Genomic DNA, 25,957 nt, shown 5'->3' on the forward strand with positions numbered 1-25,957 from the left:
CTAGAGAACAGAAACAGCAGCATAATTCTGTGCAAAACATGTTATCTATAGAGCGCTACATAAAAAAGGACTAATGGAAGGATCCGTCATATAGATAACAGATCTAGGTAAATGCAGCAGTTTATGGTCTAGAATACACGCTCAAATGAATTTATGGGTACAATCAATGGAAATAGTGTTTTCTGAGATGGTCCTTATACATATTTGTATGCAGGCTCTGCATTAGATACATTTTAAATGCCAAAGTCCACTTGATGATACAGAGCGCACAAAGTTAAGGCGGTAAACATTACTGGGTCAACATTACGGTTCCATTACGCTTACACAGCTTGAGTACACAAAAAGAACTCACCTGGGTTCTTGGTCTGGAAGTCCGTCTTGCGCTGAAGGGTTGATGGGAGATCATTCAAGCGTAGGGAGAGCTGCCGTTTGAAAGGAGAGTTCTTCTGGCTAAGTTGAGGGAAGCCTCGGAAGGAGCCCTGCCGAACCAGCTGCTCGATAGGAGCGTGTCGGCGCGGGATGGCGTGAGGCCCGCCTGGCTCCGCCCTCTCCCCAGGTGAAGCTGCTCCTTCTGGAGGAGAAGCATTTCCAGGTGGCATTGCAGAAGTATAACATGCTTCTGCAGAGAGGGAGATTCACTAATCAGCATCATTTGTACAAAGAAAGCCTTTGGTGTTTGAGAGTAATGGAAACGAGACTGACCTTTCTTTTTGTCCTGCAGCTGTTTCATGATGTCCTCCCGGTCACTTTGCTGTCCAGCAGAGGAGATGCGGAAGGAGCCTTCCCTCACGAACGAGGTCCGGCTTGCATCGAAGGAAGCCGTGACCCCGCACTCCTTCTCTCTGCGTTGCTTCCGCTCAAGGCAAGCAGCAAAGGCGCATCCAACTGCATGACTCAAGCGTTCACCCTAAAGTTGCATTAGCATTAGCTTTTTTGTATTGTTGTTCAAGTAATGAATAATAAATCAATTTAAGATAAAAACATATTATATATATTCTTAAAAATGTTTAATAAAACAAAATACAAATACATACTTTAAAGATATTTAAAACTTCTGACAGTATATCTTAAATTAAGCCATTTTTTTCACATAAGTCTTATAATAATAATGAAAATGTTGTGGATGATGCTACATCACGAGGTAACACTTTCGTTTAGGGTCCAATTGTCACTATTAACTAGTTGCTTATTAGCATGCATAGTAAAGCGAGCCGAGCCGAGTCATACCACGCAGTGGAAAAGTGCCTTTACTAGGATATTGGCTGATTATTATTACTTATAAAGCACATATTAATGCCTTATTCTGCATGATATTCTACATCCCTTAATCCTACCCAATACCTGAACTTAACAACTACCTATAAATAAGCAGTAATTAGGAATTCATTGAGGCAAAAATCATAGTTAATAGTTGGTTAATAGTGAGAATTGGACCCTAATCTAAAGTGTGACCCATCACAGCAACACTGTACACTTAAAAGTTTTTTTTTAATTATTAAATATTTTGAAAAGCTAAGACCAATTTAAGATAAAAATATATTATATATAATAATAATACTTTTTTTTAATTAAAAAACAATACAAATATATATTTAAAGATATTTAATACTTCTGACAGTATATAAGATATCTGACACTATATCTTAAATTAAGCTTATTTTTTCCAATATTTGTAGATTTATGCTTGAAACAAGAAAAAAACTATTAGCCAATGAGGTAAATTCAAGAAATTAAGATATGCTTTAAGAGTATGTAACTATGTATCATGTTTTAAAGGTTGTTTAAACTTTTTAACTTTGGAATGAAAGTACTGATTGGAAGTACTGTATCTAAAATACTAACTAACTAGGTTAGTCTGTATTCACATATCCAGTTCTGTTATTGTTTTTTATGGGGTGGACAGAAACGTGATATGGTCACAAAAGTTTGTTTTTGTCTAGAATAGTATTGGGATCCTAATCAAAACTCCATTCCATTCTAATCCTTAATGTGTTTTTCTCTGTGCCCCAAGTGCAGATAACAGTCTCTAAGCGGTTATTCCGCTTGAGATAACACTGCCATAATCCCTATCTTAATCCCACTTTGCAGGGAACAGAGGCTGAAGAATTAATCCCCGCTGGGTTCTCCTCACCGAGTCCTTCAAGGCCATGAAGCAGTGGCACATCCAGCGGCGAGTCGTTCCATCACGGCAGATGTAGGAGAATGCCTTATCGTAATTACGGTCAGGTGCGCAGAAAGACACTTTCTCAATGGTCTGGTCAACAATGAGGTCCTACAGAGAAAATAAGAAAGGGACAGATTGGGACAGAAGTATTTTGAAAGTGCCTAGTTCCATTTCATCAATATTTATTCAAAAATGTATTATTGTATTGGGTTTCATATTATTACTGTACATATTATAATTATATACTTATTTACTTATTCATTTTTCATGAAAGAGATAGTTCTTTCAAAATGTTAGAACCACGCGTAAATAGTGCGTAAAACATTTTGTGTTCTTTTTAGGCAAACTGATGACTGCATTGATAACACTATAATAATTGTTCATGAGTTTGTTTGCCACCATAGATCTTTAACTATTGAGGTTAAACGTATTTGGCTTGCTGTCCCCATGAGGGGCTCAAGGAAGCGGCTTCAACTCAAGCTCTGAAATACCTCCAGGGACTACTAGTGCTTGGAAAATATTTTTGGAAGGGTGCGTGTCGTATTTTTCTGGCCACCGAAAGTTGAAAAAAGTTCAACTTTGGGTAAAACACAGTGCTCGTCACTTCACTTTTTACCCAGCTGTCCAATCACAGTGGAGGAGGGGTGGGACAAATACCACACCAACAAAATGTCACATACTTGAACAATGACAAAACAACAATGGAGGAGAAGTATTGTTGGTATTGGTATTATTGCATTTTAATGCTCAGTAATTGTTGATAAATCAAACTATCTGCAAAATCATATACTAGTAACACATTACTTCCTCGGATATTCCGTATCATAGCAACTAAAACGGCTAAAAAACGGTACACTATGCAACTTTTTTTGTTCAAAATGTACACAATCGTACATATGTCAATCGCCCGTGCGTGTTTAATCATATCCGTAAATAGAGAAAAGTTACTACGGCTACTTTGACATGCATGGTGTGAGTGGCAGAGGTTAGTTGTCACAACGAGCAAGAAAGGTTGACATGGATCCTGACATAGTCTGCTGACAAAAAGAGAACGTGACAGAGCTCGTAACAAAACAAGAATCAACATTGGCATGGCTTTTCGGAGATGGCGAGAACTGAGGGATAAGAAATGTAAAAGTGACGAGAAGATGGCGTTTTTATTACTCAACAGGCGAGTGAGGTATTTTATTCAACATAAATTGCTATATGCAGCTCTCTAACAGAGTTCATTGTAAAGCATTATCTATTGTGAAGGGTCATTTAATTATGGGTTGTTGTAGCACTGTGCTGGAGAGAGCCAAAGCACAACCAAAACAATGTTCTTCCACAAAATGCATGCAGTTTTGTTTTTAAACTGCTAGAGAGCTAAAAGTTACATAGTGTACCTCTAACTATAAAATCTGAGGTTTACCAAGCGTTTGTAAATCCAGAGGAGAGTTTTTGGGAGGGTCCAATTCCTTGAAGGACCAGTTTTCAATTTTTTTTTTTTTTTTTTTTTTTTGTGGGGCATAATGCAAAAAGTGGTATAACTGTACTGAGATAGTGATAAAGTGACTTCAGTTTTAAAATATTATTTGAATTATTGTATCCAAAAGATTGGTCTTCCTTATTTATTCTTATTTGTCCATGACCCAACCACATTGTACCGTTTTAGTCCTTTTGATTGTTCTAACATGACTAAAGCTTTTTGTGTAGCCTGGACCTCCCACTGTAACAGTGGCTAGTGTTTCCTAGTTAGGGAGCCACACTAAATACATAATGCATGAGCTGAACAGTGTAGAAGTGGTAGGTGAGGGGTCAGTGAAGCAGAGGAGGACTGGGTTGAGGTGAGGGGCCCATTCATTGTTAGCCAATTACTGACCGAAGGGGCCCTGGTCAGATTTCTAAAAGCTTCATCATGGATGAAAGTGTCCTGGGGGGATAACGAGGGTTTACAGTGGACGGGAAGAACTTTATGGATTCATGAATGCTGACTCATCTCAGTTGTCAGGAATAAGACTGTCTGGTCTTTACTAACAAAAACAAGTCTGGTCTTGTAATCAATAACCCTTTTACTATAATGAAAATTGACATGTCAAGTAGGGCTGCTAATCATAATTGTTTTGGTCAATATTGTAATCACGGCTATTTAAATGATTAGGAGTGGGAGATATCTCCAAGATCTTATGCATATATTTTTTTTTCACAATAGTGATATATATTAAGTATATTTTTCTGGAAATAGGGTTGCTATGATATAAAAAATGTAGATACCAAATGTAAGTAAAAAAAGTCCTCAAACATTCATTGAAGACAAGTCAGAAGAAATACAATAAAAAACTAATTACAAACAAAATGACAAATACAATAAAAAAGATGATTCTTAAAGATTCTTGTTCAAGCTATAAAAGTTATTCAGTCATGAACAGTGAGTGACTTCCTCGTTATCTTTTGTAGTTCTATTAACAGTAATGACAGACGGCAGTAGGTATATTAGGCTACTGTCACTTTAAGACCTAACACATGGATCCAATATACTGACACACATCTGACCTTTTAGTAACACACCCGAAGTCCAAGGTATACTTCGCTTGTTCGTGTTTCGCTCCGTCTCGAAGCGCACACACTGAAACTCACCTGGGGAAGAGTTTGAGTTTTCTTTCGCAGCTTAAGGCCTGTTCACACCAAGAACGACAACAATGAAGATAACCATATTGATAACTATATTAGCATCCACATCTATGCACGATAAAGTTCTGTTTATTATAAGCATGTGCTGCAGTAATGTCGTCTGCCACTGTATTCTGATTGGCTGTCAATCTTTTTATCATTCATCAGGTCATTCTTGGTGTGAACGGGCCTTTAATATGCTCTTAATAACTCTTTAATATCAAGCATGTCCTGCAGTGCATTTTATGGCAGTCACAATGATTAGACTGATTTGGACATTAAGTTTGGGCTTTTAAGGAGGGGCAAAAGTGATGTAAAGGAATGGAATGCGCTTTATCTCAATTATAATGTTGCACTATTGTTGGAAGGCAAATTTGAAAGAAGAAATTCGATTAATCGCACAGCCCTGAAGTAAGGTTTAGCACGATAAAGGAGAAGAGGGACAGGACACACAGGTGGCGTGAGACAGCGGCAGGAAGGATTAGGTGGCAGTGCTGACTCATATGCATATGGGAGGATTACTAGAAGGGCATAATGAATGGACGTTTGAGTCTGGAGCCCTTACGAGAAACAAAAAAGAAAGCTTTGTGGCCTTCCGCCTTCTACTATGTGAGCTGAAAACTCATTATGTGAGGCCTTTGACCTTTTCTGGTTAACTTTCCGGGTTTTGTGTGAGGGAAGGATGTTACATTAATCCTCCAACTTTCAAAAGAAAAACCCAACCGTGAGAGACACGGGAACCCTTGGCCTCAAAAGTCATCTTGTGTCTGAGACAGTCTAAGTGATGTCTCATGAAGCCGGATGGTCATGTGACGGGTCTTTTGGAGGCCTGCCAGGTTCCTCTTACTGCATGTTTTGTGTTTCCTACAGACCTACTCTCTCGCTGATAGACTCGGCTAATTGATGGCTTGGGAGCTTTTCGGGGATGAAAGACTTTTTTGACCCTTGATTAATCGCTTTCAATGGATGCACAACAAAATTTCTATGCACACATACCTTAGTTTTATCGTCCACTACTCTCAGGCCATCAGCAGACACCCAAAGCACAGCCTTGACAGTTTTTTTCCCACTCTGAAAAGAAATATTGAAACAACATCAGCCTTTTGACACAACTGGATATTAGCACTACTGCAGAGGTTTTGATTTGCCGTGCATCAAGCTTTCTAGCACAATAATTTTTGTCCATGATATATTTCCATGACAGTTTTAGCTTTTGTCAGCTCAATATTTCCTACAGTGCATTAGAGAGCTGCCTGACAACATGCTGACCTGTGATACATGTGAGTTCCAGGAACAAGCCCCATTAAGGCCAGATAAAACTTGGCAAATAAGAACATTTATGTAAGGGCAATATTATTATGCAATAAAAAAATTAAAAGTCTTTACTACGTCAAATAAATGCTCTCCTTTTGAACTTTCTATTCTTATCAAGGAATCATGAAAATATTAAGTAAAAATATTTAGCAGCTCAACCATTTTCAAAATTTATAATAATAAGAAATGATTATTCAGCACCAAATCAGCATATTGGAACGATCCAAGGAATAAATTACAATTTAAAATATATGAAAATAGAAAACAGATATTTTAAACTGTAATACTATTTCACAATATTACTATTTTTACTGTATTTTTTAATCAAATAAATGCAACCTTGTAGAGCAGAAGAGACTTATTTTAAAAGCATTAAAGAGCCCAAACTTTTGAACAGTATTACGTGTGTGTGTGTGTGTGTGTGTGTGTGTGTGTGTGTGTGTGTGTGTGTGTGTGTGTGTGTGTGTGTGTGTGTGTGTGTGTGTGTGTGTGTGTATGCCTTTGTATATTAGTTACTCGCAATGCGATCTTCCTATTTGGGGGGTCCTTGGCCCTGAGGTACATTCTTTAGGCCAAACTATTAGACTGAAAGTACACATCTAGTGCGTAATTAGGACAGGTTCAGTAGACTGCAAGAGCAACTCTCTAGGTTTTGGAACAGGCTTTAAATTTTTCATTGAATCTGTTGTGAGCACATGTCTGTTTGCGAGAGTGAAGGATAGGACACAGTGAAACGCATTTAATCTGGAAAAACTGAAGGAATAAGTAAAAGTGAAGAATGCAGCTAAATCAAGAAGAACTGAGGGAATCCAAATGTTGTTACAAGCAGCCCAAAAGTCACTGTCCAGCAGAACACTGAGGAAATGACACTGGCTGCAGGTAGAGAGAAGAGACTGGGAAAATAAGGAACAAGCACAGGCACAGAGCAGAATGAGATAAAGGCTTTGGGGGTTTTGGGAAGAAGAGAAAATAAATGAAGTGACTGTGTAGACAGACACAGCTGGAACTACCAACATGGGGATGAAAGAGCAGAGCGTATATGAACAGATGGAGTGGCCCAAGACAAGGACCACACACAGTCAGTGTCATACAAACTTTAAACAATTAAAATTAAACTTTAAAAAATTGTTTTACAAATAAAAATACATTATAAATACATAAACGGTATTACAGTTCTGTTCTGACTAGTAAAGAGATTTGCAGTGTCAGGATACGGCTTCTGACAGAGCAGCAATACTGAAGACAATAGCCATTGACAGAGCAGCTCCGATCTATAAAGATTGATTTTTAAAATAAATGTGACTCTGTTACTGTGAGGACTGAGGGTTTAATGTACTGAGAGTCTATAAAAAGCATTTTGAACACAATGTGGAAATTTCAATTACTTTTCAAAATTAATTGACATTAGCTTTTTACTTGGTGAGCAAATGGCCTAGACATGATCTAGCAAAAACTGTTCCAAAAAGTGGGGAATAATAATAATAATAATAATAATAATAATAAACAACATATCTAATGTTTGTTTTGTGCTGGTTACGCATTATTCAATTTGACCTACGGAAACACTGGCCACTTTATATAGAATTTGTACACTTTTCGATCAGTTAATTTCAGACTTCTTCATTGATTTTTATTAATAGATATATTCACAATAGAAATGTAATAAATTTTCCATAAATTTAATACATTTGTAATTTCCTGATATTTTCACCTTACCTCAATAAAATAATAATATAATATAATATAATATAATATAATATTATATTATATTATATTATATTATATTATATTATATTATATTATATTATATTATATTATATTATAATATAATATAATATAATATAATATATCACATTTTTCCTATACTGGCTGACTGTACATTTGAGCTTCTTTGGCTGCCAGTTTGCTTTTTATAGCAAGTGTATATTGTTTTATTCTGTGAGAATGCAAAGCATTACTATACTCACCAGTTTCAGTTTTTTCACTGCATCTTCGCACACATGCATCCCTCTAGACTCCTCTACCTCCACCAGACCGAGGTACTGCGGAAAGAGAGAAAAAATATAGAGAGAAGGGAGGGAGGGAGGGAGAGAGAGAGAGAGAGAGAGAGAGAGAGAGAGAGAGAGAAAATATGATGAAATTTTTCTTCCACAACCCCATTAATTCTCTAAATGACATGACATGCATTGTGAAAATAAAATCACTGCTCTGTCATTTTTGGTGAGGTTATGTGAGAAAAACAGACAGGAACACAAATTTACTCAACCTCTTCAGGGAAAACTAGTCCTGTACAAACAGGGCTAGTGTAGATTTCAATGAGGAACCCGTTGAAAGGATATATTTGCAGAGGATATATTTGTGGAACTCTGAAGCGAGACACTTTGTCCAGCCTAAACCAATCAAAATGTCCTCACACGGGCACAATTAATAGTCATCTAGCCTGGGTTATGTGATTATGGTGGCCATGAGGACAGAGGCCATTACAGGATTACATCTCAGTCTCACAGAGATTCCTGATGCCTCAGGATGGAGAGTAAAATTAGGCTGAATTTAATTATACAAGATCCACTGCAATATATCCTCCACTTTACTTAATGATAGTCTTTAGTCTTGAAAAAGCATCTTTGTATTTCAAAATAGGATTGTTAAATGCCTTTAATCAAAATAATTACATAATATTCTGATTAATTAATTACATTAATCACATATATCAGTACTTAGTGAGAAAAGCTTATTTTTTACTTTTTTGTTTTACTTTAATAGCAATACTAGCCACATTCTAGAATTCATATAGAGGTTAAATCTGTTATATCTCACAATAGATTTTCACACTGAAATAGGGTTGTGAATTTTCATTAAAATATCCACATAATTATACATTTAATGGCTTTTACATGAATGAATGGTATATACTCTACTTCTTAACATCCTATTCAAGCCATGAACTTGGTGTTATTGTGTGGGGCTTTGATTGGTTGCCCTTTAAGTTCAAGTCTTTTTTTGTTCAAGCTCTAGCCTTTGGCCCTCAGCCAAACACTGTTAGGGTGTTGCTGACTTTCAAACATTTAAAAAGTCAATCTATATCTGGACTTTCCTATTATACCTGTTTTATTTTGCCCTCTTGCCCTAGTATTGCTTTTAATAACAGTGCCTTAGCGCGACAATTATTCAATTTGAAGTCTAAGCCATTATATGAGTGTTAATGCTTAAATAAGCAAGTCTGGAACATCATAAACTACACTACAGACATTTATGTTGGCAGAGCCTGGGTTAGATTGAATTCAAATGAAACTGACACTATTTACTTTCTTTATAAACATTCCTAGTCTTATTGTGCACTCTTAGAAAAAAGATTCAATGGGGTTCAATATAGAACCATAGAGTTACATTTTAAAGAACATTTTATGCCAGTTTGACAGGTTATTTAACTTTTTCTAGAGATAAAGTATGTTTAAGAGGTGCTCACTTCATCAAATTTAATACTGATTATTACTGATTAATAATTATGAAACTAAATCCATAAAATGATCCCATGATGGGACCCCCCCCTAAAAGGTTCTATATATGAAGTGCTTGACAGAACCAACACTTAATGTATTAACAACCATGAACTAACAATGAGCAATACATGTGTAACTGTATTTGTTAATATTTGTTAACGTTAGTTAATAAAAATACAGCTGTTTTTTGTTTGCTCATGTTACTTCACAGTGCATTAACTAATGTTAAAGGGATAGTTCACTTTGAAATTAAATTTTGGTATGTTTTAGCTTACCTGAAGGGCATCCAAGATGTAGGTGTCTTTTTTTCCGCAGTAGTTTCAATTTTGATATTTTTAGGTCAAACCGTTCTTGTCTGACAGTCTATGGTCACGGTCTCAAAGAGCATGCACAGAGTCCAAATGAAAACAATTCCCCATCGTCCAAATTAAACAATTCCCCATCGTAAGTACACATTGATGGCCTAAGACACGAAACGAGCGGTTTGTGTGAGAAAACGTACAGTATTTATATCGTTTTTACCTCTTGTATACAACCACGTCCAAGTGATCTGAGGGCGCGGGCGCTTCCTGCTGTGTGACGTGTACGCAGACTGGTGCATAGATATATACACTAGATGTCGCATTAAAGACATTCGTTCCAATGAACTGCCGTAGCCAAGGCGACATCTAGTGTATATATATCTATGCACCAGTCTGCGTACACGTCACACAGCAGGAAGCGTGCACACCCTCAGATCACTTGGATGTGGCTGTGTTATAAGAGATAAAAACGATATAAATACTGTTCGTTTTCTCACACAAACCGCTCGTTTCGTGTCTTAGGCCATCAATGTGTACTTACGATGGGGAATTGTTTAATTTGGACGATGGGGAATTGTTTTCATTTGGACTCTGTGCATGCTCTTTGAGACCGTGACCATAGACCTGCATGATACGACTGACAGACAAGAACGGTTTGACCTAAAAATATCAAAATTGAAACTACTGCGGAAAAAAAGACACCTACATCTTGGATGCCCTTCAGGTAAGCTAAAACATACCAAAATTTAATTTCAAAGTGAACTATCCCTTTAACAAATGCAATTTTTGATTTTAATAATGCATTAGTAAATGTTGAAATTAACATTAACAAAGATTAATAAATGCTGTATAAGTGCAGTTCATTATTAGCACATGTTAACTAATGAAACCTTATTGTAAAGTAACAAAGACTTAAAAAGCCAGTTGACTTCTCAACTTACCCGGACAGGAAAGTTGCATTTGCCCTTCCGTACAGCCTCTTCATCTGCTTGCCATTGGTGTGGCCGGCTGGCTTCCGGCACGTAGGTGGGCTTCTTCCTGCGCAGGCTCTGACGCAGCTTATTCATCTCCACGCTCTCAAACTCTCTGTTGCTGAGGACAAGAAAGAAGACGCGTTAGCAGGAGCACAAAATAGCCCTTACTTCACCTGAGCTTCTAACTGTGAAGTCAGGACACACACTGGCTTGGTGACAACTGAATGTTGACATATCATACAGACGGCAATGTTTCCAGTCATGCTGGATAGGCAGGATGTGATCACTCTGATTTGGATCTCAAAAAAAAAAAAAAAAAAAAATGCCACCAACATTAATTTCAGATTTCTTGGTATTGTTCACTGAATGAAAATAACCACAGTATATTGGATTAAACAGAAATTGCAGAGAATGTATTCAACTCTGTCTTAAAAAAACAATTACTTTGCTCTCAAGAGGCCCATTTATGTAACATAATTAGGTCATTCATTCTACCCTTAATTTGCATTGGTAATTTCAAATTCTGATGCACAACACAACAAAGCCAGGATGCAAATATTTGAAGCTGTTTAGTCCAAGTTATGCATGCACATCATAAAAATTCCATTGAGGAGAATTTACAGTAGTACGCATACTAAAACATCAAACACTTAGATGGACAGTTCAGTGAAACAATAAAGATATTTTGAATTTTTTTACAGAAAGGTAAATGGGGACTGAGACTGTTAAACTTGAAAAAAAAAAAAGTTATTATTAATATTTTAGCTTTTTATGTTTTGATTTTCAGTTTTCAATAACATTTTTTTAAAATTTTGTTATGCGCTTTTACTCATTTCAGTTCAGTTTCGAAGTCAAAATGTTTGTTTACTTTAAGTTTTTCATCTGAAATTTATATTTTATTTTATTTCACCTCAATTAATAAAATAGTTATTATCTAATAGTTATACAGGTATTAATTTTGCCAAATATTTGCCAAAATAAATCATACGGGTTTGTAATGACATTAGGCTGAATCAATGGTTAAAACATTTTTGCTTTCATATCCCTCTTACATTTCAACTTTTACATACTAAAATCTCATACTATAAAATGAATCATTATTACCATCTTTTCACACAGTTCGGCATATCTTCTCCTTTAAAAGCTGTTCACTTTCCACAAACTGTTGTACCGCGTTCTTCAATGTGAACCACACGCCACACAACCACTTTTGCTTTTATAGCATCACGTCAGAGGCTAAAAGCTCACATTTCCCAAAGCCATGACATGTTACGGGTAACAGGTGGCAGACATGGATTGGCGGAAGTACCACTATGTACGCCTGGCCCGAATCCTAAATGTCACGTAACACACCCACATATTCAAAGGAACACATGATTGTATATGAGTGTGTTTTTTTTTAATAGCCCTGGCATCTAAGTCTCTGGAGGCTTGACTCAGCTCTGGCACGCGCCTGTTGCTGAGCTTTACAGATCGGTTAGGGGTCAGACACAGGATACGCAGGACTGGCACCTGCCGCTCGTCCGGGTAGTGAAGCGGGAATGGGCAGCTGAATAAACCGCATGGCATTTTTAATGAGGCAGCAGGACATTAGAGTACCACCAGTACATTCCCAACAGGAGGGTCTAGATGTTTGGCGGTTCTTGATCAAGATCAGTGCTTTTGCAGGAAGAAAAAAAAATGGAGGAGCTTCCGAGATTCTGCTATACTTTCGGGATTGATCTAATGGCTGAAAGGCTGCCAAAGCTACAGCAGAGAGGGAGGAGAAGACATTCGCAGACAGAGAACAGGCCAAACGCCAATGAGAGAAAGAGAAGAGACTTTATAAGGAGAAGAAAGAAGGAGCTTGAGATGTAGAAGGGGAGGGAGACAAGTGCTAAACACACTCATTGAATCTTATTGAGGTCACAGTTTTAATGTGTGTCGCTCACACTGTGGAGCCAGTCACAAACGTCCTGACTGATGCAGCACCACCGTCAAAAACGAAACATTTTTTTAACTTTAACTTTAAGTGAGCATTTTGTTGATTACCAATTTGATCTAAATGTAATAATACAGAAAATGACAATGCACAATTAAAAAGTTCAATAGCGACCAATGCGGTACTAATATCATGAATCTCTAGTCGGAGTGTGTATGATTGACTGTTTACATTTGAATAATAACTACTTAAAACAACTTGAGCAATGAATTTGCTTAAATGAAAATTCATTTCAATTTAACATTTAAATAAAAACTGTTTACTAACATAGTAGTTTCTGCAATGGCATCGCGAAATTCCACTAGACTTGGTATCGCCTATTAATATTTTGGTGTCCTGACACTCGTTAACACATACAGCAAAGAAAACAATTTGTTCTTGAGAGTTTCTTATGAGACCCGCTAGGGAAATTTCCAAAACATGCATGTGAAAGTCACACAACAGCCATAAGAGCTATCCAAGCCATTCCATGGAAATGATTTCATCACCAAATGAAAACCAGCTGGAGCAACATGGGTAGAGTGAACCAAGACTAAACCAAAACAACACTCAAGACTTCATACACAAAACATTTGGCTGAACACTTCTCTTCATGTGTGTGTCTGATGGACCGACCATCTACCACATCAGATCCAAACAAATATCTTGGCTACTATGTATAAAGATTATACATTTATATTACGAATAATCTTGGCTTCTCTGTGAAGCATATTAACTGATTTATTTTAAAAATCATAACATACTCAAAGCAAAATCCCACTGAAATACTTTTAAAGTAACAAGAAGAACATTTTTAAAAGGTATGACTTCAGAAGACTTGGAATTCACTGCATGAGTTGAATGGACAACTTTAATACTATATTTATTATGCTTTCGTGCCCTTTTCTGAAACTTGAAGGAGAATGAGAATAATGCATGGATTCTCATTTCTGGGTGAGCTATTCCTTTAAGGTAATGGGTTTAAAGAAAGAAACGGTGTGGGAGGGAAAATGAAAGAGAAAAAAAAAGCGCAGTGAAGGGGCTAAAACCTCACTTAGGACGCTTCAGTGAGCATACGGGCCGTAGCATCACGTGTAACTAACAAATCAAAAAGGGCTCCTATAGCAAGAGGCTCAAAATCTACAAAAGACCATCCTAAGCTCCCCTGCGGCATCTCAAGACTGTAGAGATACTGATGAGGCAAAGGCTGCAGTATGACTCTCACTACAGTGTGGAGGCGGGGGAGCAGATATAGCTTTTGTCTCATTATTGCAAAAAATCAATGCTCTCAGCGCAAGGAATCAGACCGCAGCAGCTGCATGCGCTCATTTTAGAGACACCGTGGGTGGACAGTGTAATGGAGGCTTTTTGGGTGTTTTTGAAAAAGGGAGTAATTGTAGCATGACACTTACGGTCTCTTACGGTAGGCTGTGCTCAGGCCTCTTCACTGGCATTGAGATGATCGGGTGGAAAATAGTCACTCACAATTTATTTCAGCAGGGATTAACGGGATAGTTCAACTAAAATGGAAAATTCTGTAATTGTGTTATTCTATCCTCATAATTTACTTGGCCTTTTATTGTTTCAAACATCTGTGAAATATAAAAAGACATTTTGAAGAATATTACTGCTGCTTAATGAAAATGAATGGTGATCAGGGGCTGTCAAGCTCCATAAAGGTCATTTTCATGAGGCTTTTTTTCTTTTTGCAGTTTGAAAGCCCCTGTTCACAATATGCTTTCATTATATGAAAAACAGAAGCTCAGATATTCCTCAAAATATCTTATTTTGTGTTCAATGGAACAAAAAAGGTCATACATGTTTGGACTGAATTATAATAAGTTACATTATCATGAGACAAGCAGGGCAAAGCAATTATGGATGCCCCGATATAAAAATTTGGACCAATACAATAAATCTATAATTATTTTCATTATGTCCGATAACTTGTAAGTAGTTAACTTTTATACTAATTTGTCTAAATAAATTAACAATAATACAATGAAAAAAAAAGTATAATCTAAATGTGAATTTAGGTGACACAACATATTGTACAAATGAAACTGAATATTACATTACTGAATACTAAATTATTAAAAAATAAACTAGTTATTATTAAATTAGCGTTTTAAAATTTACATGTAAAATAAGAGGAAATAATGCACAATTAAATATCTATTTTTGACCGATACAATAAAAAAACCTTCAAATATCGGCTGATAACCGATATGTTGCCGATATATCATGCATCTCTAAATTCGATATGTGTTCAAAGGTTTGGGGTCAGTCATTTTTTTTTTTTTTATTAATACTTTTTATTCAGCTAAAACAGATTAATTTGATCAAAAGTGGCATTTATAATGTCCATTTCAAATTTTTAATTCAAATAAATGCTGTTCTTTTGAACTTTCTGTTCATCAAACAATCCTAAAAAAAATTATATCCCGTTTTCCACAAAAAAGATTTAGCAGCACAACTGTTTTCAACATTGATAATAATAAGGCAAGTTTCTTGAGCAGTAAATCATCATATTAGAATGATTTCTGAAGGATCATGTGACACTGAAGACTGGAGTAATGCTACTGAAAATTCAGCTTTGATCACAGCAATAAATTACATTTTTAAAATATATTAACATAGAAAAGTTATTTTGTAATATTTCACAATATTTACTGTATTTTTGGTCAAGTAAATGCAGCCTTGAAAGCTATGTCATATTTCATCAAATAAGAGACCACAGTCCAATATGAGTTGTACACATATTTCTGGAGTACAGATACAGAGCTGCACACAAGTGACCCAGTTTTAGACCTTATAAACCCCGTTTGCAAATATTATCTGACCCAGAGAGCAAAGGCGACTTGTTTCTCTGGCCATCTGTCACAGCTCGTCTAAAGAATACACATAACACACCTGCTCAGATTGAGGTTACACTCACACACACATAAACATGACACCCACCCACGCACACCCACACACGTCAGATCCAGACGTGAGTAATCGTGTTTGCAGATGACAGGGGAAAAGGGAACAAAATGTTTATCCCAAGAGTAACAGGCCTGTGCTAATATCATCAATACCGAAAGACACTGACACAGTGACCATTTCACACTCAAAGCCAGTGTGAATATGTGGGTCATTCAGGTTTGCAGTACATGCTGTCGATTCAATCACGTAGGAGTTTTCGATCAGAATTCACTGACATAAGCTGATGAATGTTCGTAGCACACAAACTAAACCAATGTCCTAGTAAAACAATCCTCCTACAAAATGCATGTCTGTGTGCAAGTGGCTTTAAAGAGTTAGACAGCCGTGGGTTGTAATGCAGTGAGACAGCTGATTCAGAGACTGCCATCAAGACAAGTCTTATGCGCTCGATTGACAGACACTCTGCCTAACCAACAAGGGCTTCTGAGGCTTTTCCCAAACCAAATTTTCCCTCAATCCACCACAGGCCGAAATCAAACTCAACTTAAGAGGCATGATTATTATTTGGCAAGGATATTTCCCTTGCTCTGCTGTTTATTTTAGGGATATGTAGCTTCTTATTAGCAGTGGTTATGAAAAGACATTTAACTCTCCTTTGGATATAAATCAACCTTACTTAGAGTTGAAACAATGAAAAACAATGAAACAGAAGTAGCGACAGATTTTCCTCCAGGTTATTCTTCAGCACATCCAAGTGTAGCAGATTATCGGAAAAGAAAAAAATGTAGGATGTGGAGCATCGGTTGTTGGTTAGATTTAGAGATGTGGGCATTGCATTCAAAAATTGAGCAAGTTTGCAGAGGTGGGGTTTATGCGGAATAAAGTACAAAGTATACTTTAGTTTTTATGCATACGAGTCGAAAAGGAAACTGAAGAGACAGAACAACACTAAACTACTGGACAAACATTAATCTTTCTAGTAACTTTGAAAGGACATGCCTTCAACTCTAAGCAAATGCCTGTGTTCACATCCAAACTGAGGTATACTTTGGGCTTAAAAGATTGGAGAAATCCAGCAGAAAATGGAGTTATGCAACAACAACAAAATTACAAGGTCAAAACTAATTTAATCAAATGAAACATGCATTGCTGAATTAAAACTTGTGTCATTTTTCATTGAACAAAGACATCCAAAATTGATTAGATAAACAAATGAAGAGATTATCATAAGGCCTCCTACTTCCTTTTGAAGTAGGACACTTTCCGGTTCATCTTCATCCACCTTGGTCTTCCTCAACACCCCATATACGGCCACCTGATGTCGGTAAATATTTTTTAAATGGAAACATTTTATCGCACTCCCTAGACACTCCCCAGGCCTACTGACCTTGACTACAGAAAGAGGCATTATTCACAAGTTTCTTCTCACAGCATTTGTAGATTAAACTTGAAACATGAGAGACAAAAAAGAGATAAAAGCGATAAAAGAGGCAATATATCTGAGTCTTCTACCAAGAGTGAGGGAAGGAGGGGCATGTGAACGGTTGTTATCAGAGGCTTTGCATGTGAATACCTCAGTTACATCTCCATACTTAACAGTCAAACTCTAACCCTGACCTCCTTGAAACCTTCAGTTCATCCCCTTACATTATTTAACAGCTAACATTCTCTAGAAGTGACTCCTTTGTCTTCCTCCTCTAATCCCTCTGTCAAAAGCATCATATATTGAGTAGCAATAAAGGTAGAGTGTCTGTTTTCAATACATTCAATAAAAAAGATTAATATAGTTAAGTAAGAAAATCTCAACTCATGCAAGATTAACTAAATTAATCATGTATAAGCAGTGGTATTGATTGAATACACACAAGAAAATAATATTTCTCTTACATGTCTTGCTTATCTAAATGTGATGTAATCTGTAGTTTTCCTTGTTGTGTTGACTGTGAAAAACAGGTTTTATTTTAGGTACTTTAAAAACTAAATAAATGAAACACACAAGCTTTTACTGAAAGTGCAGACTGGACAGACTGCAAGGAAAGAATAGCTAAAGGTCTTCTTGAGTCTTGACTTGAATTATTGATTTTGTTTATTTTTGGGTGAAGGGCAGGACATTGAAAATAGCTCTGAGGTTCATTTTTCAACAAAATGTCAACCAAGTGCATAGTCTCTCATAGATTATCCAACACAGAGTGGGTAGATTGACATCCAGGAGGTTTCAAGAGCCGAGGCTTGAACTGTCTAGACAAGCATGTGTGATGCTCTTGAAGAATAACTCAACCTTGAGATAAAATTTAACACCTTGGTTTTCCAAAGCTTTTCTGACCATTTTGAATGTTCATAAAATATATTTTGTCAAACAAAGATATGCATGTAGCGTCAGTTATCAGCTCAATCTAGCTTTAGTCCGGCTGATCCATCGTCTAAATAAACTTGGACTATAGGGATTAGTCACAATGGTCGACTTGTCAATTAATGAAATTCAGTGGGCAACTGGGATGTGTTCCTGGGTCAATATTGTTGTTTGTTCTGAAGCAACATTCCCATCAACCAATCAGATTGTAGGGTTAAGGCTTAGGGAAGGGCTTGGGACTTCCTTACAATTTAAGGGTTGGTTAATTAGTTGGGGTTAGGGTCATAAATACATCCATAGGGAAAAATAAATTAACCTAAAGGAAAACTGTAATATAATAAGATTATTTTTCTTACTCCATAAGAAATATACATAAGTGTCGAATGTTGTTCCAGGACAAACAAAAGATCATATCAAAATACTAAGAAAATCACTAATGGGTAAGAAAAATAGGTAACACTTTATTTTATGGTCCAATTCTCACTATTAACTAGTTGCTTATTAGCATGCATATTACTAGGTTATTGGCTGTTTATTAGTACTTATAAAGCACATATTAATGCCTTATTCTGCATGACCATATTCTACATCCATTAATTCTACCCAATACCTGAATTGAACAACTACCTACTAACCATTAATAAGCAGTAATAAGGAGTTTATTGAGGGAAAAGTCATAGTTAATAGTTAGTTAATAGTGAGAATTGGACCCTAATCTAAAGTAATCTAATCTAAACATGTATTCTCTGAAAACAAGTCTTACTAGTTTTGTTATGTGTTTTAATCTGGGGGAAAAGTTGGGATTTTTTTTCTTAATGAAAATGATGATTCCTCATACACAATTGTAGTGACCTATTTTGCCTTCTGCATATCATGCATGTAACCGTGGCCCTTTAAGGCCACCAGTAAGAGAAACTGATAGGTAGAGACATGAGAATCCTCTCAGTCCACTGCGTTCTCTGTAATGATGCCCTTCCAGGAGAGGAACATCAGACATGATCAGTCTTTAATTTGTTTTCGGATCAACCAGCCAACAATGCATTTGATAACCGCAGAGAGCCACAACAACATATAAATCGAATAATAAACAGACAGATAAGTATCAGCTGATCTATTTAGTTGGTATATCAATTTATCTATTAATCTGAGCCATATGGAGGCTCATGCAGTTACTTCCTGTAAGAGTATTAGCCAAACACAAGCCTTCAGAATAAGCTTGGTTACTAATCTGTAAGATGCACTGGTTCTAGGGCCTATGTATTTATTTTAATAAACACAAATTTCACCGCACGAAGCAAAACATCCATTACCCTATTCCCGCGAGGCTAATTCTTCATCTTTAAATAGAAAAAAACTCACCTCCCCTCTTCCGTCTCATCCATGTCACTGCTGAAACTCATTTTAGACAGATAGCAGAAGACCAAAGCCAGGTAAAGTCTCAAAATCGAACCACCGATGGTTTTGCAGTCAAAACTGACGTCTGATGTAAAGCTTGAGGCAAAATGCTGTTGAATATTCAGTACTGGGATCCAAGAGAAGGAGGAAACCACACCTCCCCTTCAGAGATTAACTTGGAGAAGGCGACAATAACACATGTGCTCAGTCTCATCACCATATGCGTCCTCGCCTACAGAAACACACGCGGACGCAGGGAGACATGCGAATTTGCCAGGATGTGCTGAGCTGCAGCCTCTGAGGAACAAATCAACTTTTTGTCTTTCCACAACATAGACTGCGAGGGGAGGATGGAGAGCGAAAGATAGAGAGACAGGGAGGGGAGGGGAGAGAGAGAAACAGAGGAGGAGCGCGGGCGGAGGTGATTAGACTGGAGATGGTGATGACACACTTTCAGTCGCCCATCTGCAGTGCCAGTTGTCTGTGTCGTTGTGTTTGTACTCTTGCTGTGTTCCTAAGCTGCACTCAGCTCTTTAGGCATCATTTCTACTCATAGAATAGCTAATGTAAAAAAGACAGTTTTGTTATTCTGATAGATTAGTTATTGAGGATAGAGCACAGTACGTGCACATAGCATGCTTCCTGTAAGCCTATTAATGCTGTAGTTATGAAGAATGACCTCAGTGCACTGTACTACTTGCGTAACAAAACGCCTTTCATAATTTAAAGACATACTGCCTTTTTATTTATATTGCTTTTTATTGTTTTATTTGTTACATTTTTCTAAGGAAAGACATTTCCTTGACATTTATAATGAATTTCGAAATATTTGTATTATTTGTTATTTTTTGAGGAACCCCTTTGAACTAAAATATGCACTTTAAGTTAATATCAATAATTTTATATAATGATTTAATAAATTATTAGCTTTTTTCAACTCACAAACTCCCTGCAGTTCCCTCACAAACCAACTTTTTTTAAAAAACCCTGAGGGTTTATTCCATATTTATCTATTTATTATTTGTTCTGTTTACATGTGCATGAAAGGAACCACAAAAAAGTAAATTGTAGGTCATGCTTAAAGGTACAGTGTGTAATTTCTGCAATGTTAGTGGAACAAACCGAAATTGTTTTCAAACAGGTTTCCCAAAAACTGTCACAATGTTTAGGTATACAGTAAGTCCCACCTCAAACTCACACCATTGGTTGAGCCAATGTTGCCATTTTGAAATCACAAGTGTTTACTTTCCAACCTTACTTATTGTTGTCTCTGCACAATAAACTGGGATATAGAAAGTATTTTGAAAGTGTTTGCCCTTCTTTTTGTTACGTGTGATAAACTTTTTTTTTTTAATCAGGAAATGATGAAATCGCTCAATATGTCACTTGTACGCACATCATTAGGACTAACAAACTTATCTGTGATAATTTCACAGGACTTGAAGGCAGTATAACTGTCCCTTCAGCTGTCTTGTGCTGACTGTATAAAATCATCACTTATCTTTCAAATCATGTCGCTGCACCGGGAGTCTCTTGGCCGGTCCGACTGGTGGAGCTTCCCTCTGGTGCTGAATTGATCATGCTCTGTTGATTGAACTTGTCCTAAATTCTCATGACCCAAATGAGGGTCCACCAGCAGGACTGGATCAATGTATTCACATGGACATTTAACCAGACTAATCATGTCTAGCATTTTGTATAGTTGTTTTACCCAGAGGCAATAAACAGAGGGGTCTTGAGCTCGAAAGAAAAATCACATGCAAAGTCTAGCAAAAGTATTTTGGTCCTTAATTAATTGCAAATTTTGTCACACTTTAATTCACAGCACTTAATTCTCCAAATGGAACCTCTTTGGGTTAGCTAACTCTCCAATTTAGATGGATTGACACATAAATACATATTTATATGCTATCTGTTAGTCGAGATGTATGTATATCCAATCCTCTCTGATATGAAATTATAAATGCTATATAGGAGGACCTCATATGAATATAAACAGGCCTCCTGGCAAACATGCTTTCCATTGCCAGTCTGTTAAACAAGAGTCAATCAATGTGTCCTCCTCTCTCTAGAGGGTCAGAGAAAGCGAGGTCAGATTTATGCAGTTTGACTGTATGAGCCGCATCCTAGAGAATGACAGTCACAATGATTCAGTGGCACATTGCCCTCTACCTGCACTGAGCAGCAACAGGACAAAGGCCTGCGTATCTTTACTGAGCCGTCAGAGGACACATGATGTAAACGAATCTGTCAGTAGGCTACAGCTGCATATACCACGGCACAAGAGATCCACATTAAACAATCACTCAGTTAGAGTAAATTAATTCATTGTAATTTGTCATTTTATTTGAGAATGTCGTTATCAATTAATTGCAATTTTATTTCTTACAATACTGCAATATTACAATCTATTTTTACAATCAAAACTGACCCAATTACATTTTTTAACACACATTCCTGGTCATATTGTACAAAAAATATCACCTCACACTATTCCAAAGAGGAAGAAAATCTGTATGTGTAAACTTTTATCAAAATGTAATACTTTGGATGAATGAAACATTTCGAATAATAAAATGTGACAAACTATAATCTTAGCCAAGACTACATTGAACATTAAAGGGTTAGTTCACCCAAAAACGTAAATAATGTCACAAATTACTCACACTCATGTCATTCCAAAAGCTTTAAGACTTTCAATCATCTTCGAAATAACAAATTAAGATTTTTTTTAATAAAACTTGAGACTTCTGTCCCTCCACTGAAAGTCTTTTCAGCCAAACATTTAATGCTTTAAAAAGTTCATAAAGAGATCTTAAAGTAATCCACATGAATCGAGCAGTTTATCTTCTGAAGAGACATGATCACTTTTTACAGATTCTCACATGTCGAGCAAATATGTTTGACCTTCCATTTATCATATTTGATGTGCACTACGTATGTTCTGATCAACTTTTATATGTGAACAGAGCTTGACATTGACACCCACCAACCTGACATTTCTCCATACATATCGATACTGAAATATCTGAAATGTTTCCAATACTCATTTTCCACAGAATAGATACATGATACCAGCTGCGCTTCCTCACTCTCTCATCTCACCCACAGCAAGTTGACACACAAACCTGCCTCCTCTCACTCACTCCTTTAATTTACTCCAGATGAATATTGTTGGTGTTACAGGGCTCGAATTTTGCCGTGGGATTGCGCGTATTGCGCATAATTTTACTCATTCCCGCAGATTTTGAGCTCACACCCAAAGTACGTGCACATAAAGCCACCTTTTAGTACTAAATTGAGCATAAACACAGTCAGTTATGTTTCAAGTAAACATAAACAGTTGAGAAAGAAAATGCATGTGTAACAGTATAAAGGATCCGTGCGTCAGATCTTAAAGTGACAGCAGCATAATTTCCCTGCTGCCAAATTATGACATTATGCCATAATTATGAGATAATATTAAAAATATCTATATGGCATGTTTTGACCATGGTATCGATGTCAAAATTGTGGCCAGTGAAAATGCTGAGTGGCTGGTAACTTTGGAAAACCACTAGCCAAAGTGGCTTGTGAGCAAAAAAAAGTTAACATCAATCACTGTGAATAAAAGCCTAAATGAAATTGGTTAAGTGATCTTGTCTTTTCAGAAACCTTGGATTTGGAAAGAAAGAAGGGTGAGTAAATGATAGAATTTACATTTTTAAGTAAATGAGTGCATGCAACCAGCAGTTTACTTCCATAAGTCCCAACAGAGGGCGGGGACTATGACTTCCCTCAGCTGCCCTGCATTCAGTCCCATCACCATGGAGGGGAGCCCCAGGCTCATGTGAACACACTGGCCCAGTCTGCTTGTTCTCAAAGCCTCAAGGTATAAAAAGCAGCCCATCTGACGCAGAAGCACTGATATCAAGCAGACGAGAGCCTCCGGCGAGGCCCAAAGAGGCGCAGAGACCAGTAGCGATGCCACTTCCTTGTTTGTTCTCTCGAACTCCACTGCATTTGATTACTAAATCTTAGTCTCAAACAACTCATTACCCCTAATGTGTTTTCTCCCTGCCCTCTCCTCTTTCTCTCTCTGCCTGTTTTCCTCCCTCGTTCTAATTTTCGCTACAGGCATGATTGCAGTCCCTGTTTGATCTGACAAGAGACCCAGAGAGCAATCACACCCAGAGGTCCGTCACGCTAAGAATCCTCACTGTTCGTCATACCTCACTCCAATCTACATCAACACCCCCCAATCACCACCTCCTTTGACTGCATGGCAACCAGCTCCCATGGCAACCACTCCTACAAGGGTTGTATGGGGTGAGTACCAAAGCCTGGTGGAAGGAAGAGGCTATGGGAGAAATGAAGCATGGAAATGATGTGCTACTGCAAACACATTTTGACTAATTGTTGTCTTGACACTACTTCCTGGCACATGGTGGGGAAAATTCACAGTTTAACTACGCATAAGTGTCAGGAGAAAGTTTAACATACCTAATGCTAATATTTCTGCAAAGAATCTCTTTGCCAAATGACTGGGAGTGTTTCTGAAAAATAGCATTCACTGGTTTTCATTGGCCGAGAGCAGGGTGTTCGATGGCTGATACAGCATAGAACCAATATGAATATTATAGCAAATGAGACACAAAATTGTGTAAATTATTAGAAAACTTGCTAATAAATAAATGAATAAATAAATAAATAATCGTGGAACATTTGAATGGGAATTTCTGTGCTTCTTTTTCTTTGTTTGTTCTGGTTACTTAAAGTTGATAGTTTAAAATCAATATTAATTATAATTTGTAACCCAATTTACTTACATAATGTGACATATTTCAAAGTGAAACAGGATATTTAACAAGAAAAAAAGTATGGCACAACTTTATCCATTGGTAATTGATTGGATCATAAAAAGTAGCAATTACAAAAAGAATGGAGCCAATGTAATTGCAAATTTACTAAAACAGTTCTTAAATAGTTGTTTAATTTGTTAACATTATTCAATAGTCCACTGTGGCCAAAGTTATGACCGTGAAAAAGAAACGTCATTTCAGAGGAGGAGCGGGTCATTACTTTTATAGTAAGTAATAGTTACACTCAAGTTACACTTTATTTTAAGGTGACATAGTTACATTGTAATTACTCAAATAAGTACTGAGTAATATTAATTAACTACATGTACTATAGAGTTTGTTACTTGTAATTATGCATAATTTACTGTTACTACTATAGTAAGTATGTAGTAATGTATAACTATGTACCCTTAAAATAAAGTGTTTTTTATTCAGATTTTCTTACTTTTTGTATTGGAACAAAATGGAATAGAGAGCTATAGCACTTCTGTTAAATGTCCAAGCAGGCATGTTTAATCAACCGATAATCTCAAAATGGCTAAATACCACACGATTTATTAACCTGTTTTATGTATAAATCTGTCAATAGGTCAGAGTTAATGTCAACAGTGCTCACTGACATGCTAATGCTTTCACTCAATTCTCCCCCACAAAGTCTACATTTCCCTGAAAATGTAATTAAATGCCGCTGGGTGCACAGTTCACAGTACACCCAAGACAGAAAATAAATAGACCACAGTGGGAAAGCACGAAAAAAGCCAGTGACTGACAAATGTCAGCATGGCAGGACCTCCAACCACGTCCAAGTCCATATATTGGATAAACACAAAAACTGTTTTTAAATTTATTACCCACAATTATTAGACTGCAGTCGAATGGTGCGATGACTCAAGTATGTTTTATGGAGGTTTCCACCACACTGGTAAGAGTGAGTCAGGAAAAGTGAGTGGAAAGGAGAACAGACCCACAGATGGCCCACAGCAGGGCTGGGACATGCCACATGGTTCCTTCTTGACAGCTAGTGGCATCCAACACAGGGAGCAGAAGTGGACAACTTTGTTATGCTAATGGCGTGGGACAGCTGCCTGTGGTCATGGGGCGAACTTAGGACGTCACTGCATGAGTGAAACTAATAAAAAAATGCTAATAAACCTATCATCACAGATGACACTGGTTCCTATCCATGCCATTAAATGACAAAGGTTGTCATATAATTTTAAGGATGCACAATATATCGGAACCATATCGGTTAGCAGCCAATATAAAAAATAAAAAAAAGATTTATTGGTCTATGTGAATAAAAGTCTAAATTATATATATATATATATATATATATAGTATAGTTTTACTATCTCTTTATGAACTTTTTGAAGCATCAAAGTGGTAGTTGTGTAGCTGTCAATGGAGGGACAGAAAGCTCTCAGATTTCATCAAAAAGATCTTCATTTGTGTTCCAAAGATGAGCAAAAGTCTTCCGGGTTTGGAACAACACGAGGGTGAGTAATTAATGACAGAATTTGCATTATTGGGTGAACTATCCTTTTAAAGAAAGTTTGGAGTTTCCTACTCATTCTTGCTTT

At 36.8% G+C, this 25,957-nt stretch overlaps 1 protein-coding gene across 2 annotated transcripts in view; it reads right to left on the reverse strand.

Moving 5' to 3' along the window:
• The window catches only part of numbl (NUMB like endocytic adaptor protein), a 47,886-nt gene that overhangs the window by 7,128 nt on the left and 14,801 nt on the right, over window positions 1-25,957 (reverse strand). The window contains exons 1-7 of one of the 2 annotated variants that reach the window (XM_079885531.1): window positions 19,501-19,875; window positions 10,871-11,021; window positions 8,095-8,169; window positions 5,810-5,884; window positions 2,132-2,272; window positions 703-907; window positions 353-619 (exon numbers count right to left, since the gene is read on the reverse strand). In XM_079885531.1, the coding sequence (XP_079741657.1) occupies window positions 353-619; window positions 703-907; window positions 2,132-2,272; window positions 5,810-5,884; window positions 8,095-8,169; window positions 10,871-11,021; window positions 19,501-19,541 (955 nt within the window). In that variant the 5' untranslated portion in view covers window positions 19,542-19,875. Of the gene's footprint in view, window positions 1-352; window positions 620-702; window positions 908-2,131; window positions 2,273-5,809; window positions 5,885-8,094; window positions 8,170-10,870; window positions 11,022-19,500; window positions 19,876-25,957 lie in introns of those variants that run through there. The other variant, XM_079885532.1, reaches the window with a different exon arrangement.

Source organism: Squalius cephalus, assembly GCF_949319135.1.
Source record: "Squalius cephalus genome assembly, chromosome: 11".
Taxonomy (NCBI): Eukaryota; Metazoa; Chordata; class Actinopteri; order Cypriniformes; family Leuciscidae; genus Squalius; species Squalius cephalus.